The sequence below is a fragment of the Mercenaria mercenaria genome, chromosome 5 (assembly GCF_021730395.1).
Source record: "Mercenaria mercenaria strain notata chromosome 5, MADL_Memer_1, whole genome shotgun sequence".
NCBI classification, from domain to species: Eukaryota; Metazoa; Mollusca; class Bivalvia; order Venerida; family Veneridae; genus Mercenaria; species Mercenaria mercenaria.
Genome location: NC_069365.1, coordinates 25696958 through 25724144, shown reverse-complemented (window position 1 = coordinate 25724144; position 27187 = coordinate 25696958). Strand labels below are relative to the sequence as shown.

The 27187-nt window shown below is 34.2% G+C and overlaps 1 protein-coding gene across 1 annotated transcript; it reads left to right on the top strand.

The window, feature by feature from the left end:
- Positions 1-464: 464 nt before the first annotated feature.
- Positions 465-27187, top strand: LOC123556772 (cysteine-rich hydrophobic domain-containing protein 2-like). Its single transcript, XM_045347742.2, has 6 exons — positions 465-643; positions 12739-12793; positions 13800-13955; positions 15564-15620; positions 16993-17052; positions 17797-27187. Exons 1-6 carry the CDS (start codon positions 531-533, stop codon positions 17845-17847), a joined length of 492 nt encoding a protein of 163 aa, XP_045203677.2. The 5' UTR covers positions 465-530; the 3' UTR covers positions 17848-27187.

The window sequence follows — 27187 nt, the reverse complement described above, 5'->3', positions numbered from 1 at the left end:
TTTAAGTATTATAGGCTTGATTTTGTCAGGACCACTGGCCTTATTGGGGTTCAGGTTGCTGAGAAGTTTCTCAATACCATTTGTACCTATCCTAATATCTGGCATAGTAGGGACTGAATTACCATCTAAGGTAAACAGACTGAAACTGTTTGTTCATTACTGTTGCCTTAGCTTGATCATCCAGATGGAGTTTATTTTCATACTTAAGGGGAGGGATAGAGGAAGATTCCTGTCTCTAGTGTTTAATGAGCGAGTACAGTTTCTTAGTATTTGGTTTATTTGGGAGTGAGGCATCAGTGTTATTTAGGTTTAGGATGTGCTCAAGATACTGGCTATAAGCCTCTTTGACCTTTTTCCGCACTAGATGCTTTAAGTCTAGAAATTTCTTTCGAGCAGAAGATGAGCTAAATTTAGTGGCATATACCGAATTTCTCAAATCACAGGTCGCGAAAATCACAGCTACAAATTCCGCGAAAAGACGTCATCAAAATTTGCGAAAAACGTCAAGCACAGGGATTTTCATCAAAACAATGGCAGACTTCGACACAATATACGAAGAAACAGATGATGACAGTAATGCCGGAGAATATGTGATGCCTGTTCCCGATCCTATATTCATAAGAGGTGCTGGTAATATAACATTGTAAGTGACACTGTATTCGGATTTTATCGGGTGTTGAATCATCTAAGTTGTGCTGCCTGCATGTCTCTTTGTTTTTCAAAACAGGTCCCAGAAAAGTCATAAATTGGCTGTGTTAGTGTGTAGCTAGAATTAGCTATAATAACAATAATGCAAAATATGCCAAAATCAAATGCGAAATGACCATAATCGCGTTTTAATATGTTTATGAGATACAATAACAGAAAGGAAGTGGCTATTCTGATTTACCGCAACTCGTCCCCTAGTCAACTCGTCCCCCAGTCAACCCGTCCCCGATTTGGTCATTTCGTCCCCCTCGGCAATTTCAAATTGGTCATTTCGTCCCCCTTTTTCGGCCCCGCTTTTTAAAATGTATTTTTGAGGAAAAAAAATCAAAGTATGATAAATTAAGTGGTTTTTTTTCTTTCAAATAAGTATATTTTATGCTAAAAATATACATAAGTTTTCGTTTGTTTTAAGAACTTTTTGCTTTAAAAATGGCTGATTTAACAAGGAGGATTTTCTGTTGTTTTTTTTCTCTTTGTTTTTGTAAATCTGCTATGTTGGACAACATGATTGCTGAAATGTCCGTATTTGATGCTGCTTATTTTCAAACTCTTGAATAAGATTAAACTTTTTATGAAACTTTTTTATAACAAATAATTTCCTCACTCCAATCAACTATTAACACATTTAATTCTACTAGGAGAAAATTTTGACACATTTCATTTGGTCAATCAACAACTTCTCAGGCCTAAAAAAAAAAATATGTTTGTTTCCTGTAACATGCTGAAAAAAATGGGGGTCGGTAGGTAGGGAATTTTTTTTTTTTTTTTAATTTTTTTTTTAGAAGGTGTCAGAACATTTCAGTGTTTAGTAACCTTATTATCGCCAATTAACTGCCTAATCAGGCCTCAACCTTAACTTTTTTCAGCAGTTGCCAGCAGGTTCACCAACTGCTAAAACCTAGTAGACCTGCTCAGACTTTAGTGGACCTCCAATTCTATCTCATAAATTGTGATGCTGTAGACGTCATAACTTCATATGACTCAAAGAAGCAGGACTTATTTCTAAATAATTAAAAATGGAAGACTGTAGCAATCTGTTATCCCGAAAAATAATTATTTTGAAAAGTGTCCCAAAATATGGACACAATCAGCACCAGTGTTGAAAGTGAAAAAAAAAAAAAAACATCAACAGTTATCGGTAATCATTCTGATGATAAACTAAGTAATTGGCCTCGTTTTCATCATCAATTAACACCCCCTCAAAGAGCTAAAAGAAGTGTGTCGGTTATTGTGGCATCTGCAGTGGAGATCAAAGCGGTATAGTTTCCACGAGATTGTCATTGCATTACGTCATGTTTTCGCGCCATGTGACACATCACTTTCTGATCTTACTTTCTCGATTCCTTTAATTGTTGAGAAGAAATCAGTAAAAAAGTTTTTTTCTTTAATTTTTTAAAAGCGAATGTGCAATATCCCGAATAAACTGACATGTAAATGTGTCAGACCGTGAACGATGCTGACCTATTTGCCCTCAAGAAATTTACATTATTGTTTGAGAAGAATATCTAACAAAGTGTTGTGTCAAAAAATATATGTACGAAGACTCATTTAAAACTTATTAAAAATCGCAACGACATCATACTGCCTCATTTTAAAACCACATTTCTATTTACGTTCATGAGGTCACGTAACCTATTCTGCCGTGCTAACAGAAATCTGTTTGCCAAAAAATCGTTTTACTCCATGTATTTAAATTGCTGCCGCTTTTTCATTATTTAAGATTTTTTAATTGTGTTTTTTGTACTTTCTGGTCAAAAGTCTGAATTTTATTACCATAGTATGTACCGTTTATTTACTTTAAAAAGGAAATAAATAATCAAGATCGCGCTGTTTGAAATTTTACAAAACATTATATGAAAATTTGATCGTTTTAAAAGAATTTTGCCTACATTCCTGTCGATATCTTATTAAAATTGTTATAGAATTCAAACTGTATTAGTTCTCAAGCGGTGTTGAATATCTGAAGCGATTTTATTAAAAAATGAATGCACTACGCGCGTTTTTTTGTGTCAAAAGTAACTGCGATGTAAATAAAGTATCACGATAGGGCGCACGTGCTTGTGGAATGGAAAATTACCAGCATGACGTTTTGATATTTTTACGATTCGCGGGTAAATTCCAGTCAATCCAGGTAATTTTGCCTGATGTAATACTCAATTTGGTAAAGTTACCACGTAAAAACCACTCACCCGATCGGTGGAGTAGTCCATTCGTGCTATCCTGACTTTAACTCGCCAATGCTTATAACTGTAGAATGCCGTACTAAGGCAAAATCAACTTTCGTTTTGTGAATTCGCCTATATGGGTACGATCCCCCACCACCCCTATTTTTTCACTTTTAAGGGTTTTATTTTATTTGCAGACCGTGACTGAAAATTGGTTGACCGTCGGTCTACCCAACTTTTGATAGTGGACCTGCCGATATTTTTGGTTGCGTCGGTCCAACGGTCCACCGCTAAGGTCAAGGCCTGTAATTACTAATCAAATAAAATTGTTGAAAATTTGCTCCCACCTTTCAATAACAGATGTTGTTCATACAAGTTTTTTTTTCTCCACTGATTTCTTTTGTTCAGTAAACATTGTGTAACAGGCAAAGTTCATAGTTTTGCAGACAGACATAGCTTCGGGCCGTTTTGCCAATTAGAGATTTTCGGGGCCACAATCTTTTGTCGCAAATGGCTCAAGTGCAACCGACAGCTTGACCCCTGAACAAGTGGTACAAACATGATAATAGACTGCTCTTCTACGAATTGTTTATCAATTAATGTTTACACCTTGATCAATAAACACCTTTCATAATGAAGTACTAAATACAAACCGCGAGATAACCACGTGTCAGTCGGCGCGTGGCGTGATTGACATCTGTCTGTAGCTAATTAGTATATGACGCTCCGCCTACTGCCATACTTCCGCTGTGGCGGCGAACAGTATTGAAATTCACCGAGATTTTGATTGACAAGGGGCAGAACTTTTGAACTCGATATGCATCAAAGAAAACCTCAATTTTCGCAGGTGAAAACCCGGAACCTCGAGTCTACCGACAAACAGGCTTTTCACCATGTTGTTTCATGTCGACAGAACCAGGAATGTTCGTGACTATGCGCGACGAGGTCAGGTACAACTAAATTATCCCTATAATCAATAAAGATATGATCAGAATCTCGAATTTCAGCCCATAAAAAAATTGCGGTCGGTGGTAAAAACTTACGGTCGGTCGGGTTACAGGAAACAAACATTTTTTTTTTTTTAAGGCCTCATGCAATTAGATACCATTAACACCTTCCAATCAGCCCAATCAACGCCTTTTAATGTGATTAATAACCTTTAACACCTTTTGTATGCAGGTATATGCTCATTCTACATTTTTTAGCTCATCTGATTTTTTGAAAAAAAATGATGAGTTATTGTCATCACTTGAGCGGTTGTCGGCATCGGCATTGCCTGGTTAAGTTTTATGTTTAGGTCTGCTTTTCTCCTAAACTATCAAAGCTATTGCTTTGAAACTTGGAATACTTGTTCACCATCATAAGCCGACCCTGTATAGCAAGAAACATAACTCCATCTTGCTTTTTGCAAGATTTATGGCCCCTTTTGTACTTAGAAAATATCAGATTTCTTGGTTAAGTTTTATGTTTAGGTCAACTTTTCTCCCAAACTATCAAAGCTGTTGCTTTGAAACTTGAAATACTTGTTCACCATCATAAGCAGACCCTGTACATTAAGAAACATAACTCCATCTTGCTTTTTGCAAGATTTATTGCCCCTTTTGGACTTAGAAAATCAGTTTTCTTGGTTAAGTTTTATGTTTAGGTCAGCTTTTATCCTAAACTATCAAAGCTATTGTTTTAAAACTTGCAACACTTGTTCACCATCATAAGTTGACCCTGTACAGCAAGAAACATAACTCCATCCTGCTTTTTGCAAGATTTATGGCCCCTTTTGGACTTAGAAAATATCAGATTTCTTGGTTAAGTTTTATGTTTAGGTCAACTTTTTCTCTTAAACTATCAAAGCTATTGCTTTGAAACTTGCAACACTTGTTCACCATCATAAGTTGACCCTGTACAGCAAGCAGCGTAACTCCATCCTGCTTTTTGCAATAATTATTGCCCCTTTTGGACTTAGAAAATCATTTTCTTGGTTGAGTATTATGTTTAAGTCAACTTTTCTCATAAACTATCAAAGCTATTGCTTTAAAACTTGCAACAGTTTTCCACCATCATAAGTGGACACTGTACATCAAGAAACATAACTCTATCCTGCTTTTTGCAAGAATGATGGCCCTTTTTAGACTTAGAAAATCATGGGTAGGACAATATTTCTATGACACAAAAAAAATCAGATGAGCATCAGCACCCGCAAGGCGGTGCTCTTGTTTTTAATGCTCTCTCTTTTCTTACTATGATTTTAAAACGTGAATTAGATTTTCTATTATAATATTAAATTTTTTAATACTAAGGGCATTGTATTTATTTTTTTATTTTATTTTATTTCAGTTAATTGTCTTATATTTTCAGTATATTTCTTTTATTATTTTATCAAACCTAATTATTTAAAGTTAGCTATTTCCAATATAACTCTAAAACTCACGATGATTTTGAATACAAGTTTTCAAAGTCAAAAATATTATAAAAAAGAAAAAATGCCTAAAATATTAAGGGGGACATTATTACCAAAAAGGGGGACGAATTGACCAAAATGGGGACGAGTTGACCAAATTTTATCATGAGGGGGACGAAATGACCAATTTTGGGGGACGAAATGACCAAATCAGGGACGAGTTGACTGGGGGACGAGTTGACTAGGGGACGAGTTGACTTGATACCGCTATTCTTACGGCTCTCCCGTAAGAATAGTGAAAAGTCCGCAGGTGTCTATTCCTACGGTTCTCCCGTACGATTACTGAAAAGCCCGCAGGTGGTTATTCCTACGGCAGTTTTGTGTTTTTCATATTAAAACATCTTTTTTAAAGGCAGTGGCTACAATTACGGTACCGTAATCCTAGCCTCCGATTCTAGGATTACGGAAGTTCCGTATTCCTAGACAGTCCTATGAAGATAGGCTAGGATTACAGAAGTATTTAAGAGGCATCAAAAATATGTTACAACATGCATAAATGATGCTGTCAACTTACTTATTTCTTTTAAAATAGCGATCCTTTTGAGCTATCATTAAGAATATAATTCTGCGTTTGTCTGTCAATTTCAAAAACAAAAAAAATATTTAGTATGATTTCGGAGAGAAAAAAAACATATGTATACGGGTCTTGATTTCGCCTGTATCTTCGTGGAAAACTCTGGTGACAAGCAAAATAAACTCATAAAATTTAAAGTATTGAATATTTTTTTTTAAAATCTAACTTTAACTCTCATATTTCTATAATATTTCCGCGCGACTCCCATTAATATAACATTTAAGATTATACTACATTTGTAACCCAAAATGGCGGATCGATAACAAGAAATACAAGTAATACGGTAGGCATGAAAAAATCGCTATTTTCAGTGAAATAAGTAAGTTTACAACATTATTTATGCATGTCCTAACTTATTTCCGAAATCCTAGCCAATTCTCGTACAGAACTTCTGTAATCCTAGAACCGGAGGCTAGGATGAATAACCATTTTAAATGACATATAATTTTAATAGCGGCACAGTGATGTTCAAAACTTTTTAGAAAAACAGTTTAAGTTAAGCGTTCATATTTAATCCATCTTATTTCGAAATAATTAAAAACAATTAATAAATTGCTTGTTTTATAACGTTTCCACTGATCAAAAATAATTTGTATTTTAAGAAAGTTAAGGACATTAGAAAAACATCACTGTTTACTAAAAACATGTACGTTAAATGGCTTCTGCCCATCCCATCAGTGGACTATTCACTATTCTTACGGGAGAGCCATAAGAATAGCCTCCGAGGCTATTCCTACGGGACCGTTAGAATAGCCACTTCCTAACAGAAAACCAAAATCTTTGCGGTAACTTTTTCAATAAATGCAGCAATATTTTGCAATATAACGTTGAAGAATGTGTCACTTGTGAGAATATTGGCAGCCGATTAATTGTTGCATAAGGAAGTGTCTAGTGTCTAGCCTGGCATGCGTTCTAGCCATCCGATTACTGGACGTCTAGCAAATCCTCTGGGGATTAAATAATGGTTTTATACAGTTTTAACTGTTACTTACTTGAGATACATGTATCAATACTTATCCGTAAACAAAATATTGTGTGAATACATACCAAAGTTAGTATATAATATGATAGTCTGAAATACATTAATGATTTTTCAGTGGATGAAACAAATGAGATCGTGCTTGTATACAAAATCCGTTGGAATTCTATATGTCCATGTTATTTTGTAAAAAGTGATGTTTTTAGCTCGACTATTCGAAGAATAAGTAGAGCTATCCTACTCACCACGGTGTCGGCGTCACACCTTAGTTAAGTTTTTCGTACCAGTCCACATTTTGACAAAGTCTTTTGAGATAAAGCTTTGAAACTTTCAACACTTGTTTACCATCATCATGGCCAGTTATAGGCAAGAGCACATAACTCCATCAAGGATTTTGGCTGAATTACCGGTATGGCCCCTTTTGACTTAGAAATCATGGTTAAGTTTTTCGTACCAGTTCATATTTTGACAAAGTCTTTTAAGACAAAGCTTTGAAACTTTCAACACTTGTTTACCATCACCATGGCCAGTTATAGGCAAGAGTACATAACTCCATCAGGGATTTTGGCTGAATTATGGCCCCTTTCAACTTAGAAATCTTGGTTAATATTTCGTACCAGTTCATATTTTGACAAAGTCTTTTGAGATAAAGCTTTGAAACTTTCAACACCTGTTTACCATCACCATGTCCAGTTATAGGCAAGAGTACATAACTCCATCAAGGATTTTGGCTGAATTATGGCCTCTTTTGACTTAGAAATCTTGGTTAAGTTTTTCGTACCAGTTTATATTTTTTGTAAAGTGTTTGACATATGGCTTTGAAACTTTTATCACTTGTTTAGTATAATAGTCTCTATCAGTAGGAAAGAGAAAATAACTCTGTCATCTATTTTGGCTGAATTATGGCCCTTTTTGGACTTTGAAATTGGTTCTGTTTTTATACAAGTCCATGTTTTGTCAAAACTATTTGACATATGGCTTTTAAACTTTGAACACTTGTTTATCATTATGATTTCCATCTGTAGGCAAGAGTACATAACTATTTTGACTGAATTATGGCCCTTTTTGGACCTTGAAATTGCCTCATATATTGCCATTTAGTGCAAGCCTTATCAAAATCATAGTAATACAGGAACATTGTTTGTCTAATCTATTTATTTCTTTTGTCTGAATATCCGTGGAAATGTTTTGACCCCATTCTTCAATCAATTCTTCGAATAGTCAAGCGCTGACATCAGACAGCTCTTGTTTCTAATGGCCTAACTTTAAATTCTTAAAACACAAATTTATAAGAAAAAAAATTTGATGAATGGAAAGCTTATAAACAAGCAATGAATTAATGAATTTTGACTATTATTTTGAAATAAAATGGCTTAGTTATGAACACTTAACTACAGTTTTCTAAAGAAAAGTTTTGAACATCACACTGCCGCTATTGAAATTAAATGTCATTTAAAAGAGTTTTTCATTTTAAAAAAAAATATTTGAATACTAAAATATGAAAAGTATTTCAATCAAAACTGTTTTAACATTGAAAATCCAGTGAAAATGTTGTTAAAATTTTAAAATTCTGATCCATAAAAACATTGTTGATGATTTTAATGAGTGACGTGCACAGCTAGAAAATCCCTTGAAGATTTGCTAGGCATTCGGTAACCAGACGGCTAGAATGCAGGCTAGGTGTCCGGTTACCGGAGGGCTAGAACGTCCGATTTTGAAATGACTTATCGCAGAAATTCGCAGTGCTCATGTATTGAAATTAGTAAGTCACAAAGTAAAGCCTAGGAGAGAAAATACCAAGGTTATACTTGGGCATGAACCCCAGACCCCGAGATGATCTGTAGGCAGACACTCTAACCGCATTGCTAAAGGGTTAACCCAACAGCAAGGCTGTTGGAAGTGGCCTATAAATTACTATCACTACACTCAAAATAATTCATGTTCAGATTGTTTTATATTAGTGACAGGGCAATCTAAACGTCAAAACTTTGTAGGACCAAAATAAGGTTGGCAGACTTCTCACTGCCAAGGCTGTTCCTCCCAAGACTTTTCCTCCCTTTCCGATAATCTAATGTAAGTTTTATTTGAATTTATGGCCAATTGCTGACAAATCAGCATTTAAAACTATAGCATGTAAAGCATCAGCAGCAATGAAAATTTCATCGGAAATTGCTTCCAGTAATTTGTCTTTCAAGTGTTTGACACAAGTGGGGATATTTCCCATATGAAAAAATTATCTCAATATTGCTTAGGATTGCATCAGATTTGTTGGACTAGTATTGAAATTGAAACTACATAAGTCTTTTGTCTCGTAAACCATTTGGATGGGACAATAACTGTTTTTAGCTCACCTGCTCGTGGTGATGGTGAGCTTTTGTGACCACTCAATGTCCATCGTGTCTCATCTGTCAACATTTTCTAAAAAAAACTTCTTGAAGACCACTGGGCAGAATTACATCAAACTTCACAGGAATGATCCTTGGGCGGTCCCCTTTCAGATTTGTTCAAAGAATTGAATTCCATGCAGAACTCTGGTTGCCATGGCTATTTATTTTTTATTTTGCTATTTTTGGCTTGTGAACACGATACAGACCACATTTTGCAATCAACTTTAATCAAACTTGCACACAACTTTTATTGGCATAATATCTCGGTTCCTTTTGAAAACTGGCCAGATCCCATCATGGGTTCCAGAATTATGGGCCCTTAAAGGGCCAAAATTTGCTATTTTTGACTTGTGAACACAATAGAGACCAGATTAAGGGTCTTACGGACAGCTCTTGTTCAATATGTAGTACACACATGTTTAACCTCTGAATTTTTTTAACTGCCATAGTTTGAAAGCTTTTTAAGGAATCTAGATAATATATTCATCATTGGAAAAGGAAAATTAAACGTTTTCTATGTATGTATTTCTTAATTTTAACCATTGCTGTATTTTAACATGATTCTCGCCTAGCGGATTTCGTTGGGCATTACATACACAAAGAAGAAAACTTTTCTGACACATTTTTGAGTCGGCTAAACGCTGTCAAGCATTTGACGAGTCCTTGCTATCGCCCGATTTCTCATTCTTAAATGGCCTCACAACACAGCGAAGTGATGTAGTTCCATTGGATTGTCTCTGATTTCAAAGAGTTCATTGATCGAATGAAGTTCATTTCTGTCGATCCTATTTGCTATGACCAATATACGATGTAATCTGTCATATTTATGACTTGTAATTGTGCAATACTCGAATAAAGCCACGTATTTTCTTCCGCGGTAACTTATTAAGCATAAACACGCATAACGATTCTGCGGGATTTGGTAATACATTTGCGCATATGATTATGGTGACGAATTTTATGCCCTTTTGTCACAAAATAGCAAATATGATGTTCACAAATTCAAATAAAAACTGCATATTAACTTATTAGCCAAATTATCCATTTGTTACCCTGTCCGTTTCAAAAAATAATCTTTAAAATCATTGCGCAAATAACAAATTTATTGCGCTGTGCATTTTATGAATTGCGCAGGCTTACAAAGCTTGCGTAACATCCAGCGAAAGACAAAATATAGTTCCAGAACATACTGCTAGTATTTTATTGAGTGGGTACCTCTGAAAGCATTGGAATGTCTGTTATCAAAGAGTTTACCACATCGATGAAATTAAATTATGACAGCTTCATTTTAAATGACCCGAATAAGATATGTGCAGTACGTTAATTCTTCCGCGAGACTTTGCGGATGAATCCTAACTACATTCTGGACACTTCTCGGTGAACACGCGTGACCTGTTTATAACAACGCTCTGCGACTTTGCGTGGGTTGAATTTTGCAGTCAGAAAACGGATAAATTATCGGAAGAAGAAGCTCTTACTGGTTTGTTTAGTTACTACTGATATTAAAAATGATTTTAATTCTTATTTCTCGAGAAATAAACAAATCGGCGAAACATTAAATTGTATTTTCTTGTAGTTTTTGAAATCGAAAGTAGATCGTCTATGTTTGGCTGCTTTGACGAAACGAAACAACTTTTTTTATGAAAAGATTTAAATAAGAGGTAATTTAACCGTAAACTTCAATGTCAGATACTGCCAATTGCTGCTAAATGTCTTCGTATCATCACAATTTGTAAAATATATTGTTGAAACTGGAGAAAAGTGTAATCGTATCCGGATATAATATTTTGGGTAAATATCGAGCTGTGTTATGAAATTTTAACATTCAAGTAACATACATGATAGATATTATTGTAACAGAAATGATTCTAGAATTTATTTTTATTACACCTACATATAATCTATGTCATATTCTAGTCCTGAGGCATGATCTGAAAGTAAAAAGATGAAGTGACAGTCGTACTTTGGATATTGTAATACTAGCAAGAATCTAGGTAATATTTAGAAATCGAAACAGATGATTTTCAGTTAAAATCGCACCAAAGGCTGTATCAAGGGTCTACATATTCAAAAATTTCTTGTGGTAATACCCCAACCCCTACTTGCAGGAGGGGGTATCCTCCCAGACCCTTCCCCCATATTGCCACTTTACAGTTTGATACATTTGCCCTTTTACCACCTGCCGCAATGCCCATTTCAAAATCTGACTGCAATTTAAAGCGGAAAGAAACACCCCTCCAGTCTGGGCCTGTCTGTCTACATGAATCAAAATGGATAATTGAAAGTGGATGGACTTCGGGATAACATATATGATTTTCTAAGGGGTTAACAAGTCTGAAATAGAATAAATGATAGTTTTAACTAAAAAAGAACTGCATTTATTAATATCGGTTACACTATATATTGACACTCAGCAACATTTACATACATGTACATGTATCTCTAAACGCAAAAGTAAGTATACTTTAAATTGACATCACTTATAAAATGATTGAACAATACCTAACATATGACAAGGCTATCGCCAGGCCCATTATAATATCTGTAAAATATCAGTTCTTTCGTCCATCCGTTACAAATTGTATGTGGCAATCCGCGCTGTAAAATTTTAATATTATAAATTGTCATATTCAAATTTTATCATGTGCGAATATATACCAGCCGATAATTGCCTCTTTTGGCAATGCTGGAGGCAAATGTTTACTGGAAAAATGATAAAGTCATGGGCAGTATCTTAGTGTCAACTGTCAAATTGTAGTTTGTACTTTCAACATTTTTATTTCTGCGAGCCACTCTTCAATTTTAGAGAAATATATTGGGTTTAAATACTTGTACAATGTCAATCAAAGTTTTACTAGGCATCGACCGAATGTTCATTTCATTTATTGTAACAAAATCTCTCTTTAGTTGAGGAAAAAAACTAAAAACAAACTGAAACTGGTAGACTATACTGTCAGTACATCAATCATTAGCCGACTCAGGCCCTTCAGGCCTTTGATTTACCTTTTCTGGTTTGTACTCTGAGGTGGATATCGACCAGTAAAAAAAAAACGATATTCAGCTTGAGTACAATTTTTTGGACTAGGGTGCCTAAGACATAAGCTTGTTTAATTAATCAATATGCTGAGAACTTTCTTTTTAGAAAGCCAGTTGAGTTGAGTGTTCGTATGAACACTGGAAATCACTGAAAAAAACTGAAAACACCAAAAAAACACATTAAAAATAAATAATACAATAAAGAAAGATTGATGTTTAGGTTAATTAAAACAAATAATGATAATTATGAGATTCGGGTAATTAAAAAGACTAAGAACCAAAACTTTACTTTTGCATATTGCCTTACTTAAACTTTGTTAAGCTTTTACAGACCAGCACCTGCAGACCATTTCCATTTCTGTGTTTTTTGTGGGTCCCCATGATTTATGATTATTCCATATCTTTTCACAGTTACACTGTATTTTTATCTGTAGATTTGGGCTGAGTAACAGATTTAATGCAGAATTCCCATCAAGTCTAACAGGAAAAGTAAGTACATTTGATAGCGTTTGTATTATTGATCACAGACACTTGTCTAGTGTAAACTTTTTTTACAGTACAAGTCTCAATTGACAAAATGTTTCAGTTATCCAGATTGAGTTCAGCTTGCCAAACGAAGTGATAAACCCAGGAACATGTCCACTAACAGGAATAGATAACTGGAACGTTTCCGCCATAAAGACTTACTCTATGTATTTTGAAGTAATTTAAAAGTTCAGTTTTAGGATTTAGGGAAGCCTTTAAATGTTTCGAAAGTGCGATCATGCATGTAGAGGCTGCAAGTGTATAAATTCAGATTTTGGCATGTTCTATGAGTATGCCGAGTAACTTCCCATAGCATTACGTTAACAATGTATATGAAACTGTGACCGGAATTTTTCTTATCAATTTTTTTTCATTTGACTAATGTATAACTATAAACAGTATATTTGTGTGAAAAAGGGATTTTTTAAAATTTACACTGGACCAGTGCATGTGTTATAGATCTCAAGTCTTGTCATTCTTGTATGTATATATAATATATATATATGACCTTTAATTAACTGGCAAAATATAACCTTAAAACATTGCAGTAGCCTGTAAATGTCCTACTATTTGCATGTTTCATTAACAGATTATTTTCTGTAATCATGTCATTACAAAACAATTTGTGTAGTTTAAACCAGTTTAGATTAGACGTTAGTAAATAGTATCAAGTTCAATATTGTTCCAAGGATTTTTTTCAGAAAAATGTGGTAAATGTTGGCAGTGACATAAGAAATGTAAGATGAACCTTATCTGAATTTGTTTGAAACGAAGGCAAGACTTTCAAAATAACATATTTGTGACAGCAGTTAATGTACCTTAGTGGAGGTACATGCAAGAGCTGTGAAAAGTTTGTAGTTATGACAGGAGACGGCTGCCCTCCAGAAACTGTTAATTGTTTCAAATTAGTTGCTGTATCATTTATATTCAGTTCACTTGTTTATTAACACACCCTATATTTATTTTCTAGGTTGCACCGGAAGAGTTTAGAGAAACAGTTTTACGTATAAATAGTACACTAAAGAAAGCCCTTCCAGTCAATATAAAGTGGTTACTGTGTGGTTGTATATGTTGTTGTTGTACACTCGGCTGTTCATTATGGCCCGTAGTCTGCTTAAATAAAAGGGTAGGTTGTCAGTATATAGTTTTCAATGTGTGACACACATATAATAATATTAAATAGAAAAAAGAGCGATTATGTTGAAACATATAAGGCTTGTATATTGTATTATGAATACTACATGTAAACACAGTATACATTTCTTTACATGGTCAGTGATACTTAAAAGTTTGTTAAATGAACACATGTTTGGGAAATACTGTTCAACATGGCAAAAACTGGAAAGTTGTATGCTTTATTTTTCTAGTTAGAACATGCCTCAGAATACAGCTGCAGAGAAACAGAGTTTTAAACATTTACAAATGGATTGTCATATCCCCTTAAAAGGGTCCCTGTGCCTTTGCAAGGCTTTGCTTATGAAGCCAATATTTTAGGTCCATTGCAAACATTTTCTTCAAACAATTTAATCAGCTTTTTTCACCTCAACTGCTAAATTAGGTTCAAACAAATTTTGACATCCTAAAATGACTGGGATTCAAAAGTTACACCTCATGGCATTCTTAAAGTATTCAATTTCATACAACTAATGGGCTTTTTCTACCCACCACCCTCAGCCTAACACCAACCCCATTGGCAGCTTGACCTCCACCTTGCCTCTTTTTAACTACTCAAAACATACTTCGTACATTTACGCAATTTTAAATGCAATACAAAATAGATCAGATGAGTGATATAAGCTCTGTTGAACTTCTGCAGTGGATTTAAGTAGGAAACATTGTTCACAGAGCTCACTTATGATTTTGCAGTTGTAAAAAAGAAGTATTTAACAATTAAAGAAAGGATATTCATGGGAAAAATCATTGGTAATGACATTATGTTCGTTTTGTACAAGGATTTGATCTGGATGACTCAGTCATATAAATACATCAAATGCTCTGTGGTTTCCTGTGACTGAATACATCCTCTTCAGTTTTATGGTGTTGTTATGAGTAAGGTTGGTCTTGGTGCATGTACAAAAACATTTACGTTTTTCTCAAGCAAAAAATCAGTGTAGCTATGTTATTTACCATGGTGTTTTTTTTTAAAGGGAACAGAATTTTTGAGGATTTATGCCTCTGTACAGTAACAGTGTTATAAGATTTTGCCAAGGTGTTACTTTAAGCTTATATGAGCCGTGCCATGGGAAAACCAACATAGTGGGTGTGCGACCAGCATGGATCCAGACCAGCCTGCGCATCCGCGCAGTCTGGTCAGGATCCATGCTGTTCGCTAACGGTTTCTCTTATTGCAGTAGGCTTTAAAAGCGAACAGCATGGAGCCTGACCAGACTGCGCGGGTGCGCAGGCTGGTCTGGATCCATGCTGGTCGCAAACCCACTATGTTGGTTTTCTCATGGCGCGGCTCATAAATGTTAATGTCTTTGTACAGTTATCTATTCAGAGATAATATGTAGAGATATATATCATACCTGTGTAATCCAGAGTAACCTTTCCTATACCAACTGGTTAAAATAGGCCAGTATCAATTATGCAATATCAAAAGACAAGTTTTCTTTGTTATTAAAGGTTAGACAGTTTAAAGCTTGTCATTTAGTACACACTTTAAACTGTCTGACCTTTAACACTTTTTACGAGGTGTTATTTAATCAAAGTGTTAAACTGTTTCTAATTTCAGACCAGACACTCTATAGAGAAGGTTTTAGATTGGGAAAATAGTCATTTATATCACAAGGTAAGTTGTTCTCAGTGTTTCACAAAACAAAACAAAAACAAGCACAAGCCAAAAATATTGTCAATGAAGACATGTGTTGAAGACAGAAAATATTGAAAACACATGTTTAAGACTGAAAATTGAAGCAACTGTATTGTTAATTGGAAAAAATTGCATTTTGCAGTGGACAATTTCTAGGAGTTCCAAAAAATCCCATTGTACTTGTACTATCAATACCATGAATAGTTTCTCATAAAACAGCAGATCCTGGTCATCTTACGAAAAGGCATGCACATCTGCAGTGTGAAAAGATCTGCTAGTGACTCCAAGCATTCCAGAAATGACAAAATTCACTTTATTGACCATAAACTGTCAAAGAAAGAACAGTGATGGAGATTGCCAGTTAAAAAAAGCAGATTTTTTAGCCCAAAATTTCCACTGGCAGAAAAGATGCAAATTAACTAGTTCTAGGTTATGAAAAGTTATTTGCTTCAGCAACTGTAATGTATTGAGTATAGCTGTTAACCTTTAGCTTGCTACGTTTCAAAAATGGACCGGTCCATCATTCAATTCAGGTAGTAGCACTTGTTATTCAAAGGGGTATTTACTGAAAAATTACTGACTGACTAGCAAACAGTGCAGACTATGATCGGTTGATCTTGGTCTGCACAGGTCGCAAAGGTAGAATCACTTGCCGCCAGAAGACTAAAGATAATAACTTCTTATTTCTGCCTTTCCACATGGGTAAGCATGCTTGAATTCTAGCTAAGTATATCAATTCTCTTTGAAACACATATTTAGCATTACATCCTTTCAAACAATTGAAAACATTGCCTGAAGCACAATAAGATACAGACTACAGTGGAGCATATAAAGCTATATTATACAAGTGTGGAACTGTATGTAACTTAGTTACAATACACGCCTACTGCAGGAGTAGAGGTCTGTAATATACAAAGCAGAAAGTTAAATGTTTGAATTTAAGCTTGCATACTTCCAAAATGCAGCAGCAGGTGAAAATTTCAAACAGAAAATAACTTACTAATTTGAGCAGCTTTCGTGGTAAGCACAGTAGGTATATAAGACTGAGAATCTAGAGGTTACCAGTTTGTTGTAAACACTTTCCATGAAAATTTAACTGTATATAAAAATAAAACTGAAATCATTCATCCTCCACCTCATTTATGTTGGGAAATTGCCAGCAGCTTGTAGAGAACAAGTCACTACAGGTACATACTGGCAAGTTAACAGCAACTTGGAGAGAAAATGTTGGTACCAGTACATATTGGAAATGTATCTGGTAAGATAACAGTCTCTGTTTCAAAACTTTTATACAATTGGAAGGAGGCTTTGAATTCTAATTAAATAAACTATTTGTTGTCATATTTTTCAGCTTGGCCTACATTGGAGGTTATCAAAACAGAGATGTGATAGCAGTAGTATGATGGAATATGTAAGTAACTTCCAACAATTTTTCAGTGTATGTTATAAATGAAATCAAGTAGTTTGTTTTTACCTTGACTTTTTGCTATTCTTCTCACCCTGCCATTGGCGTCGGTGTCGAACCTTGGTTAAAGTTTTGCATGCAAGTACATACAGCTATCATTTAAAGGCATATAGTTTTGAATCTTATTTTTTTCTTTTTCTATGTCAAGTCCCATAACTCTGACATGTATTTTGGCAAATTATGCCCCCTTTTGGACTTAGAAAATCCTGGTTAAAGTTTTGCATGCATTGCAAGATGCTGTCTCCAAAAGTAATCCAGATATTGAATTGAAACTTCACATGTGTCTTCGGGGTTATAAAACTAGGTGATAGCATCAAGTCCCATAGCTCTGACCTGCATTTTGGCCAAATTATACCCCCTTTTTGACTTAGAAAATTTTGGTTAAAGTTTTGCATGCAAGTTACTACCAGTATCTCAAAAACTAATGCAAATATTGAATTCAAACTTCCCATGTTTCTTTTGATTTATAATACTAGGTCATAGCATCAAGTCCCATAACTCTGACATGTATTTTGCAAAGTTATGTCCCCCTTTAAACTTAAAAAATTCTGGTTAAAGATTTGCATGCAAGTTACTATCTCCAAAACTAATGCAGATACTGGATTGAAACTCTAGGACAACAATTCCAATAGTCGAACATTGGCTGTCTTACGGAACTCTTGTTAGTATAGTATTGCTTTTCTGTTTCAGGTTTTGATTGTAGAATTTATACCAAAGGTCTCAATATTCCGTCCTGACTGACCGCCACGTACAGACATAGTGGATAACGTTGTCTCATAAACCAAAATAAATATCAAATAGAAAACAGTGATAAATGTATAGTGGACTGCAGAAAACAGTGATAAATATATACAGTGGACTGATGGGCTAGATTAGATGCACTGGTGCTTTTTTCAACCATTACACAGTGAGCAGTGTTTGATATATCACTCAATTTCATTCTCATACTGCAGGGTAAAGGACGGCTTCATAGAATGTGTGGGAAAATGGATTATAAGCTTTCTTTTATTGCTTCAGACCAACAGCTGCAATACTTGTAGTTTTGATAGATATAATTTTAATATATAGACATTGATGACTTTTTCCGGAGCACTATAAATGTAGACCAATGTTTTTACACTCTAAGAGATTGTCAGAAAGTGGCATGCAAGTTTTACTTCGATCTGGTTAGAACAAAATGGGAGTATTATTGTATATTCCCTTATTAGTGCCCCATGGGGATATTTATTATGTTTTGTAAAAGAGGAGCATTTAGTAAGACTCTAAATAATGGGGTATTTTTACATGGATTCTAGTATAAAACTTGTTTTGTCACATTTTGGGGGTGTTTTATTAGGAGAGTAAACATGTGTTAATAGAGAGATTCTGGCACTTCTGTGCTGTTAAAACCGATTTTTATGTATGCGCGTTTTGCTGCAATGTGAAAAGGCATTACTACCCTAATATAGATAAATGCAAAAGGAAATGAAAAATGAAGCAACACAGACATTTTGGCATATTTCATGGAAATTTAATGACACTGAGGGACAGTATATTCATTTATTAGTTTTTACATGTTTTATGCTTGAATAGCGTTAGTGCATTTCATGTTATGACATTTTCAGAATTCCTCAGGATATATTGTTACCCTAGCTCTACCAGGCTCTGGCACCAGCCAATCCTTCAGGGTTCTGCAGATGTTATTACCCAAAAAAAACATAAGATATTCCTACATTTTAGTAAACTATAAATGCAACTTATAACAAATTAATTCCAACAATTATTGCACTACCTTATTTCTGCTATCCACTTATGACCCAAGATTAAATGATATATTATATGGAAAATGGTGTGGGGGTGGATTCGATGGGGTTGGGGGGGGTTAATTAAAGAATATACAGTGTAAACTTCTAAGATTGTTTACACATATTTAAGTAGTAAACAGTTATTGACATCAGTTAACTACAGGATATTGTTAATAGCCAACAACATTAATAAATAAACTTTTTAGAATACTGATTAATTATTGCTGAAGAAAACAAGCAATGTATTTTTTATGAAAATTCAGTAGACCTTAAAAGTAAATGTGATGCAATTGCAAAATAATGTATTCACAAAAATCTCTTTTTTCACCGAAATTGAATTTTAAAATTTTGTTTCCAGTAATTGTGCAATTAGTAAAGATATGAATGTGTTATAAAAGAAATGATGGATGAAGCTGTATGAAAACAGAACCATACTTTATATCCACCTTATTGTGATTAACAATTAGCTTTTGTACACAAAAATTGTGTTTTGTATCGCTGATAATTTGTTATGTTAGTTGCTTTTTCATTAAATGATCATCTGCTCCTCGTCAGTAACACATTGTTTCTAATTTAAATTCATCTCTCTTATTTAGTTTCTTAAATTAAAGTAAACATGATTTAAATATGAAAAACAACATTTAAAAATGAATTAAGAATGATAGAGAAATTAAACAATTAACAAAAAAGCATGTTATGAATTGTTCACTTTACTTAAATGTATACACACTAGAACTTCAAAGACCTCTCATCCATTTATAGCAACTTTTTCATTCTTGCAACTTTTATTCAATATCTTTATTTTCTCTCTTATTAATATTGAATGGAAATTAAGATTTGATTAGTCAGCTTGTACTTAATTATCAAGAAAAATCAGAAGTCTCTAACAATTCAGATATACACCCCTTTTCGACTTTTCTTTTAAGCTCGACTTTTCGAGGAAAAAGTAGTTATTGCACTCGCTCCGGCGTCTGCATCACCGTCACCATTGATTAAAGTTTTTGATAAAGTCAAGTATCTCTGTTACTATCAAAGTTATTTTCTTGGAACTTAAAATAGTTATTTACTATCAAAGTCTTCACCAGGAGAAACAATTCCCATAACTCAGATTTGAATTTTGACAGAGTTATTCCCTGTTTCAACTTAGAATTTTTTGGTTATTAAGTTTTTACTGGCAATTACTCTAATTAAGAGTCAAGCACTGAGAAAAGTCGGTGTGCTGTCTTACAGACAGTTCTTGTTCAGAGTATTTTCCATGTCCTGTAAAGGAGACATTAACTCTAAATTGCTGTAAGATCTCTGAATGCCTTAAAAAGGATAATACTGAGGTTTACAGATGTCAGACCTATGTTAGTGCTCCTGAAAATGTGTCATTTTAGAACCACTATCTCATCTTTCCCTTTCATATTATTTACATAGCCATACCATTGCATATATATATTGTTGTAGATTGTTGTTCTATATGTATTTATTTTTGTCTGACTAGTCCAAAATCTCATTGCCACCACTTTGTTTCAGTTTGTATTTTAATGTTGTTTCAGGACATGAATTTTGTTAGTGAAATAAATGTAGAGAAATGATATTTATGACTATATATATTTTTGTGGAATATTGGTAATTGTGTAAAATATCTGCTGTAAGTATTTAGGTTATTTTGAGTAGGTGCAGTCTAGATACATGTATGTTTTGTCTGTTTTCTGAGAAAAGCATCTACAGTTGTCATGAGATATACATGGTGTGCAAAGAACTTATTCTCTTTTTAGACTAAATTGTCATGAATTTTACAGTTTTAAAAAGTTCTGATAACATCATACTTGACAGTTTGCTATATATTATACCAGATTTATATAGCGCCCATTTCATGATAAATACATTCAAATGTGCTTTACATAGTGCAAAGGCAGCCACTCAGGGTGCCAAATTCATCCTCTACTAGTACAGACACAGTGGGATCTGACCAGAGAGACAGAGGGAGCTAAGCCCCCAGAACGGAGAGAGAAATCCTTTTAGATACAGGCCTGTCCAGCTAACTTAGCCTAGCTCTTTGTGAATAGACAGTCTGGTTCTTTAACATGCCTGGTGTAAAGCACCAATACACGCGAAGCCATCTTTCGCGTGAAGAACCAGTCATAGCGCCTTAGGTAGGAGACATGCAAGAGCATCTCAGAAATTTCCAGTGCCTGGACCGGGATTTGAACCCCAGACCTCTTGATTGACAATCAAGTGTGTTATCACTAGATGATTGGGCCACCAATTATATGGATCCGCTCCTTTACAAAGTACTTACACACTGGCCAGAGATGTATTAAATGTAACTCCACCTTACTGTGCAAGTTAAGGGCACATTTCCAGAGCTTTTGACCAGGTTAAAGTTCATTCTAACTTGTTCATACTGCATATTGACAGATTTTAGAGATGTACTTGTATGCACATCAGTACATGTAATAAAACACCGCGTCTAAATATTGTCTGATAAAATAAATTGAGTTGCTTTTATGTAAATCATCCAATTTTTGTTTAACAAAATTGATTGCATACAAATAAACTGTAGTTAGATATAATTGTGAATAAGCATTGTTTGAATTTTATGTGGAAAGTATATAAAGTAGAAGTATTAGATATTGTAGATAAGGACATATCTGTCACAGTTTGTAAATAAAATAATTATATATATTTTTTAGCTCACCTATCGTCTGTCTGTCAACATTTTGCTTGTGTATGCAATAGAGGCAGTATTTTTCAATCGATCTTCATGAAATTTGGTCAGAATGATTGCCTTGATGAAATCTACCGGTAGGCCAAGTTTGAATATGGGTCATCTGGGGTCAAAAACTAGGTCAAATCAACGATAAACCTCGTGTATGCAATAGAGGCTGTATTTTTCAACTTATCTTCATGAAATTTGGTCAAAATGATAGCCTTGATAAAATCTAGGCCGAATTCGAAAATGGGTCATCTGGGTTCAAAAACTAGGTGACTAGGCCAAATCTAAGAAAAACCTTGTGTATGCGATAGAGGTTGTAATTTTCAATTAATCTTCATAAATTTTGGCCAGAATGATTGCCTTGATGAAATCTAGGTCAAGTTCGAATATGGGTCATCTTGGGTCAAAAAATAGGTCATTGGTTCAAATCGAAGAAAAACCTTTTGTATGCGATAGAGGCTGTATTTTTCAGTTGATCTTCCTGAAATTAAGTCAGAATGATAACCTTAAAGAAATCAAGGCTGAGTTTGAAAATAGGTCATCTGGTTTCAAAAAGTAGGTCACTAGGTCAAATCAAAGAAAAAACCTTGTGTATGCATTACAGGCTATATTTTTTTTCAATTGATCTTCCTGAAATAAAGTCAGAATGATTGCCTTGATGAAATCTAGGTCAAGTTTGAATATGGGTCATCTTGGGTCAAAAAGTAGGTCACCAGGTCAAATCAAAGAAAAACTTTGTGTATGCATTACAGGCTATATTTTTCAGTTGATCTTCCTGAAATAAAGTCAGAATGATAGCCTTGTTAAAATCTAGGTCAAATTTGAATATGGGTCATCTTGGGTCAAAAATTAGGTCACTAGGTCAAATCAAAGAAAAACCTTGTGTATAGGATAGAGGCTGTACTTTTCAATTGATCTTCATGAAATTTGGTTAGAGTGTTTGCCTTGATGAAATCTAGGTCAAGTTCGAATATGGGTCATTTGGGTTCAAAAAGTAGGTCACTAGGTCAAATCAAAGAAAAACCTTGTGTATGCGATAGAGGCTGTATTTTTCAATTGATCTTCATGAAATTTGGCCAGAATGATTGCTTTGATGAAATCTAGGTCCATTTCAAATATGGATCATCTTGGGTCAAAAAGTAGGTCACTAGGTCAAATCAAAGAAAAACCTTGTGTATGCGATAGAGGCTGTATTTTTCAATTGATCTTCCTGAAATTAAGTCAGAATGATTTCCTTGATGAAATCCAGGTAGTATTTGAATATGGGTCATCTAGGTTCAAGAAGTAGGTCACTAAGTTAAATAAAAGAAAAACCTCGTGTCTGTGATAGAGGCTGTATTTTTCAGTTGATCTTCATGAAATTTGATCAGAATGATAGCCTTGATGAAATCTAGGTCAAGTTTGAATATAGGTCATCTGGGGTTAAAAACTAGGTCACTAGGTCAAATCAAAGAAAATACTTGTTTATACTCAAGATTTTTGCCCCAATTTTAATGATAATTGGTCAGAATATTTTTTTTCCATGAAATCACTAGATCAAACAAGTTTACACTGTTATGGTGTGTTTCTCAGGTGACCGACCTAGGGCCATCTTGGCCCTCTTGTTAGTTAGTGGAGTGATTGGATAGAATATGTTGAAAGTTTGATATGGGACTTTGCTTGAGTCTGATTTTTGCTGTAAGTGAGAGGAAAGTTAAATAGAAAAATTGGTATAATATAGTTTTTGATAGTTGACTATACATAAATGTAGTTTAATACTGATTACAGTATTTCCTGTGTATGAGCCGTGCCATGAGAAAACCAACATAGTGGCTTTGCGACCAGCATGGATCCAGACCAGCCTGCGCATCCGCGCAGTCTGGTCAGGATCCATGCTGTTCGCTTTTAAAGCCTATTGGGATTGGAGAAACCGTTAGCAAACAGCATGGATCCTGACCAGACTGCGCGGATGCGCAGGCTGGTCTGGATCCATGCTGGTCGCAAAGCCACTATGTTGGTTTTCCCATGGCACGGCTCATATCATTATATACTGTTAACATTGTAAAACTTTACTTCATGTACAATCCTTTATCTCTTATTAATCCTACAAATTTACAAGAGAAAACATTTTGTTTGGATAAATAGTATTATGAAACCCAAACCACTGGCTTTAAATTTGCAGGACCAGCTTTTTAGATGGCATATTTGACTTGTTGTACATATAAATATGTTGGAGTTGACTACCAATTGTTACATCCTTAAGATGAGATTAATATTGGTAAGTTGTCAGTTACTGATGGAACTGGTTGATCTGCCAGTGGTCAGACAGTCTTGTTCTGATTCTTGAGTATGCCTTGGCTTTAGACTGGCAAGCTTCACAAGATGATTGTTTGTGGTTACTGAATTCTTTCTATATGGGGTCAGTTTGTCAAAGGCCAAAGTGGAAGTTGGACTAAATATGGTTTCTGGTCAGTAGCTAGATAACACTTGCGCCTGCAACCATCCAACTCAATAGCATTATTGTCCTTATTCAGTAGATTACCCCTACAATTTTAGGGAATCCGGAGTCAAGGTAACAGTGACATTGAGAATGAAAATAGTTTCTATCAATAAATAGAGAGAACATTGGCCTAGGATTGACACACTTTGTAGGATAGTTGCCTTTGGTTAGTTAATGACCATGTTGTAGGTCACAGTATCCTTGATACTTAAAATTGTTCCTTATAAATACCTTAAGAATACTTAGACCTGTGGCCATTAAACTTTATAGCATGGTTGTAGATATCTGCTGTAGTTTGAGCATCAGTAGGACAGAGATCATGGCCAGTTTAAAATGGATATAAAGCTTGGGAATGCTCTGACCCATGAAAATATACTAGTAGGATGATTGTCTAGGGTCAGCTGATGACTTCTATATTTTTGAGGGTTATTGGGTCAAAGTTGAAGGTCAGAACCGACTAGAGATTAAAAGTCCTGCACATAGTTGCTGCCAGACAAGCTACCTTGGGGAGCATATTTGTTTTACAAAGAGACATAATTATTTTCTTCAAAAATGCCACATTGTTATGGTTCATTAGCATGCACAAACAAAAAGTTATGTTATATATATTTTTTCAAATATAGTGTCCCAGATATGTGTATACATGTACAGAGGTTCATATATAAATATAGATATTACTGAGCTGATGTTGCACAATTTCTTCTTTTCAATAACATATTAAGTATTTTCTTCAACTGTGGTTCTGTTTAGATAGTATTTTATTTAAATAGTTTGACATAATTACGTTGAACTCTGCATTTGTGTACATTTTTATTCCAACATCTAAAAGTTTTAAGCCAAAATTATTGTAAAGTAATAGTTCAGAATAAGTTCGTAATGTAATGTGCATTTCAGGATGAAAATGCCCTTGAAAATTGAATGTTAGATAGCTTTTGTTGACTCATCAAATTGAAAATTTTCTCACAGATGAAAATGCAAGATGTGCATGTATTTAAGCTATTATGAAATCTCTAAAAGGAAAAAAATATTTTTAGATAGTTACAAGAATAACATGTGATCTCAAAAATTGTTCATTTTTAAAAGTTATAACTTATGTCAGCCTCCCTGCAATTTGAAACACTGTCAAAGGTCAGTGCAATTACTTAATTTCAAAAGTTTTTTTTTTCATCTTAATGATGTAAATACACACACATTGTATAACTATGCCATGTGGACCAATTGTTGTTATATCAAACATTCATACAATGCAATTTATCTCAACCAGTCATGTTTTTATTGTTCTGTGTATATTGTTTATGAATATTTATGTATATTTTGTTCCTGTAAATTGTTGCAGACCAAAAATTGATCTGTGTTTAATATTACATGTTCATGTAAATATTCATTTTCATCTCATGTTTGTATAAACCTTCACCTAGCACTGACCTATGCTTTCTATAGGCTTTTATCTATTAAGCCTAGTACAGTGATTGTCATGTTATACATATTTTATGATATTACCATGTTCTCTTGCTGGAATAGGAAAAGGTGTAGTTTTCACTGCTCTTTAATTTTCTAATCTTTTCACTAAAGTCTATGAACGTAATAAAAAATTTACAGCATCTTTAGGTAACTCTCAGTGTCTTGATTGTAAAATTAAATGAAACTAATTACTTACCACATACACTGGCAAAATAGTTATATTTACATTCATGATTGTTCTATAGTACAGTATCTTACCAGTACATTGTAAATTTGATCAGGACTACTTTTACTAAAACAGCTATAAAATGTAAATATTATCCCAGATTCCCAGATATTTCTTCTTCTTAGTGCTGTCACTTATTCTTTCTGCTATCTCAAAATGTCTTGTTACATTTTAAAATAAAACATTTCATAGTTTGGCTGTTTCCATTGAAATTTATAAAAGTTCAAATTATTGAAAACTTTGTTTGATTGTATCGGTTCTCACGATAGGTAATGAAATGTGCAACACCTCTCATGTCTTCTGTGCTGTAAATGTGGAAGTTTACCATACTTCCAACTTCGAATGTACCTAGTGTTCTCAAATGAGCAGAAAATCAGTGTCAGAATTTTAAAAAACTTACGTTTGGTCATATAGTTATTCAAAGATAGCATGATAAACGCTGCGCTTTTGAACGTTTATTTTATAGATGAAAAGAGCGCTATAAAAATCTGGTAAATAATAATAATAATAATAATAATGATAAGTTTTAAATAATCTCACAGATTGGCATATTGCTTGTGGTTTATGGTGGCAAGTGTTCAAGCTTTGATTAAGTTGACATTGTAAAAAAGTCATTTTGTTTGTACACATGTCATTTGGTGTTTGTACTGACTTAATCTAACCAAAGCATTGTCAGTTGCTGGGGAATTTCATGGTACAACCATGTATTTACGGTTTAAACTGAGGTTTGACCTGCTGTTTCTCCCTTTTGGTTTGGCACAATTATGGCTAGACTTACGATTTGTGTTTGTTGTTTTGTGAGTGATTGTGCTGCTGGTTTCTGTTTTTAAGGCTGCTTGTGATGATTGCAGGAGTCAAACTGATATCATGTATACAAGGTAGGAAGCAAAATGGTCAGGTTACAAGAGATTCTTTGTTTGAAATTAGTAGAAAGGGTCAGATTGTAATCTCCTGTTTTCAGTGTGATGTTATTTAATATCATGTATACTAGTGGTAATTGTGCTGTTTGTTTTTGCTTGGAATGGATTTATATAGTAACACAGTTGGTAGAATGACTGAATTAGTTATTTTGATAAATTGTCACCTTGGCTGTCTCATTTGTGTTTGACTCTTGTTCTAGCTTATTAGTAATTGTTTAACTGTATACTTCTGACTTGAAACCAGCCATCATTTTTTGATTGCTCTTGATGATAAGTTGCAGTGTTGGTTGTTTCTGGGTGAGAGATATACCAGCTTGATCATGGACGGTAGTCATGTTATAGAAATCCTAGATTGTGCGAGTGTGTTGGTATTGCTTTTTCCTTGCATTTTACACATTTTTCATTAACATTGTAGTTTGTCATATATAATTAATGTTGAACATGTTTAACTTTAAATTTTATTACAAATGAAAAATATTTGTCACATTAAAATGTTGAATTGCTGAA

Coding starts and splice junctions, on each gene's coding strand:
- LOC123556772 (XM_045347742.2), top strand. CDS start 531: ATGGCAGACTTCGACACAATATACGAAGAAACAGATGATGACAGTAAT. Junction 12,794..13,799: donor CATCAAGTCTAACAGGAAAA/GTAAGTACATTT, acceptor TTTATTTTCTAG/GTTGCACCGGAAGAGTTTAG. Junction 17,053..17,796: donor GCAGTAGTATGATGGAATAT/GTAAGTAACTTC, acceptor TTTCTGTTTCAG/GTTTTGATTGTAGAATTTAT.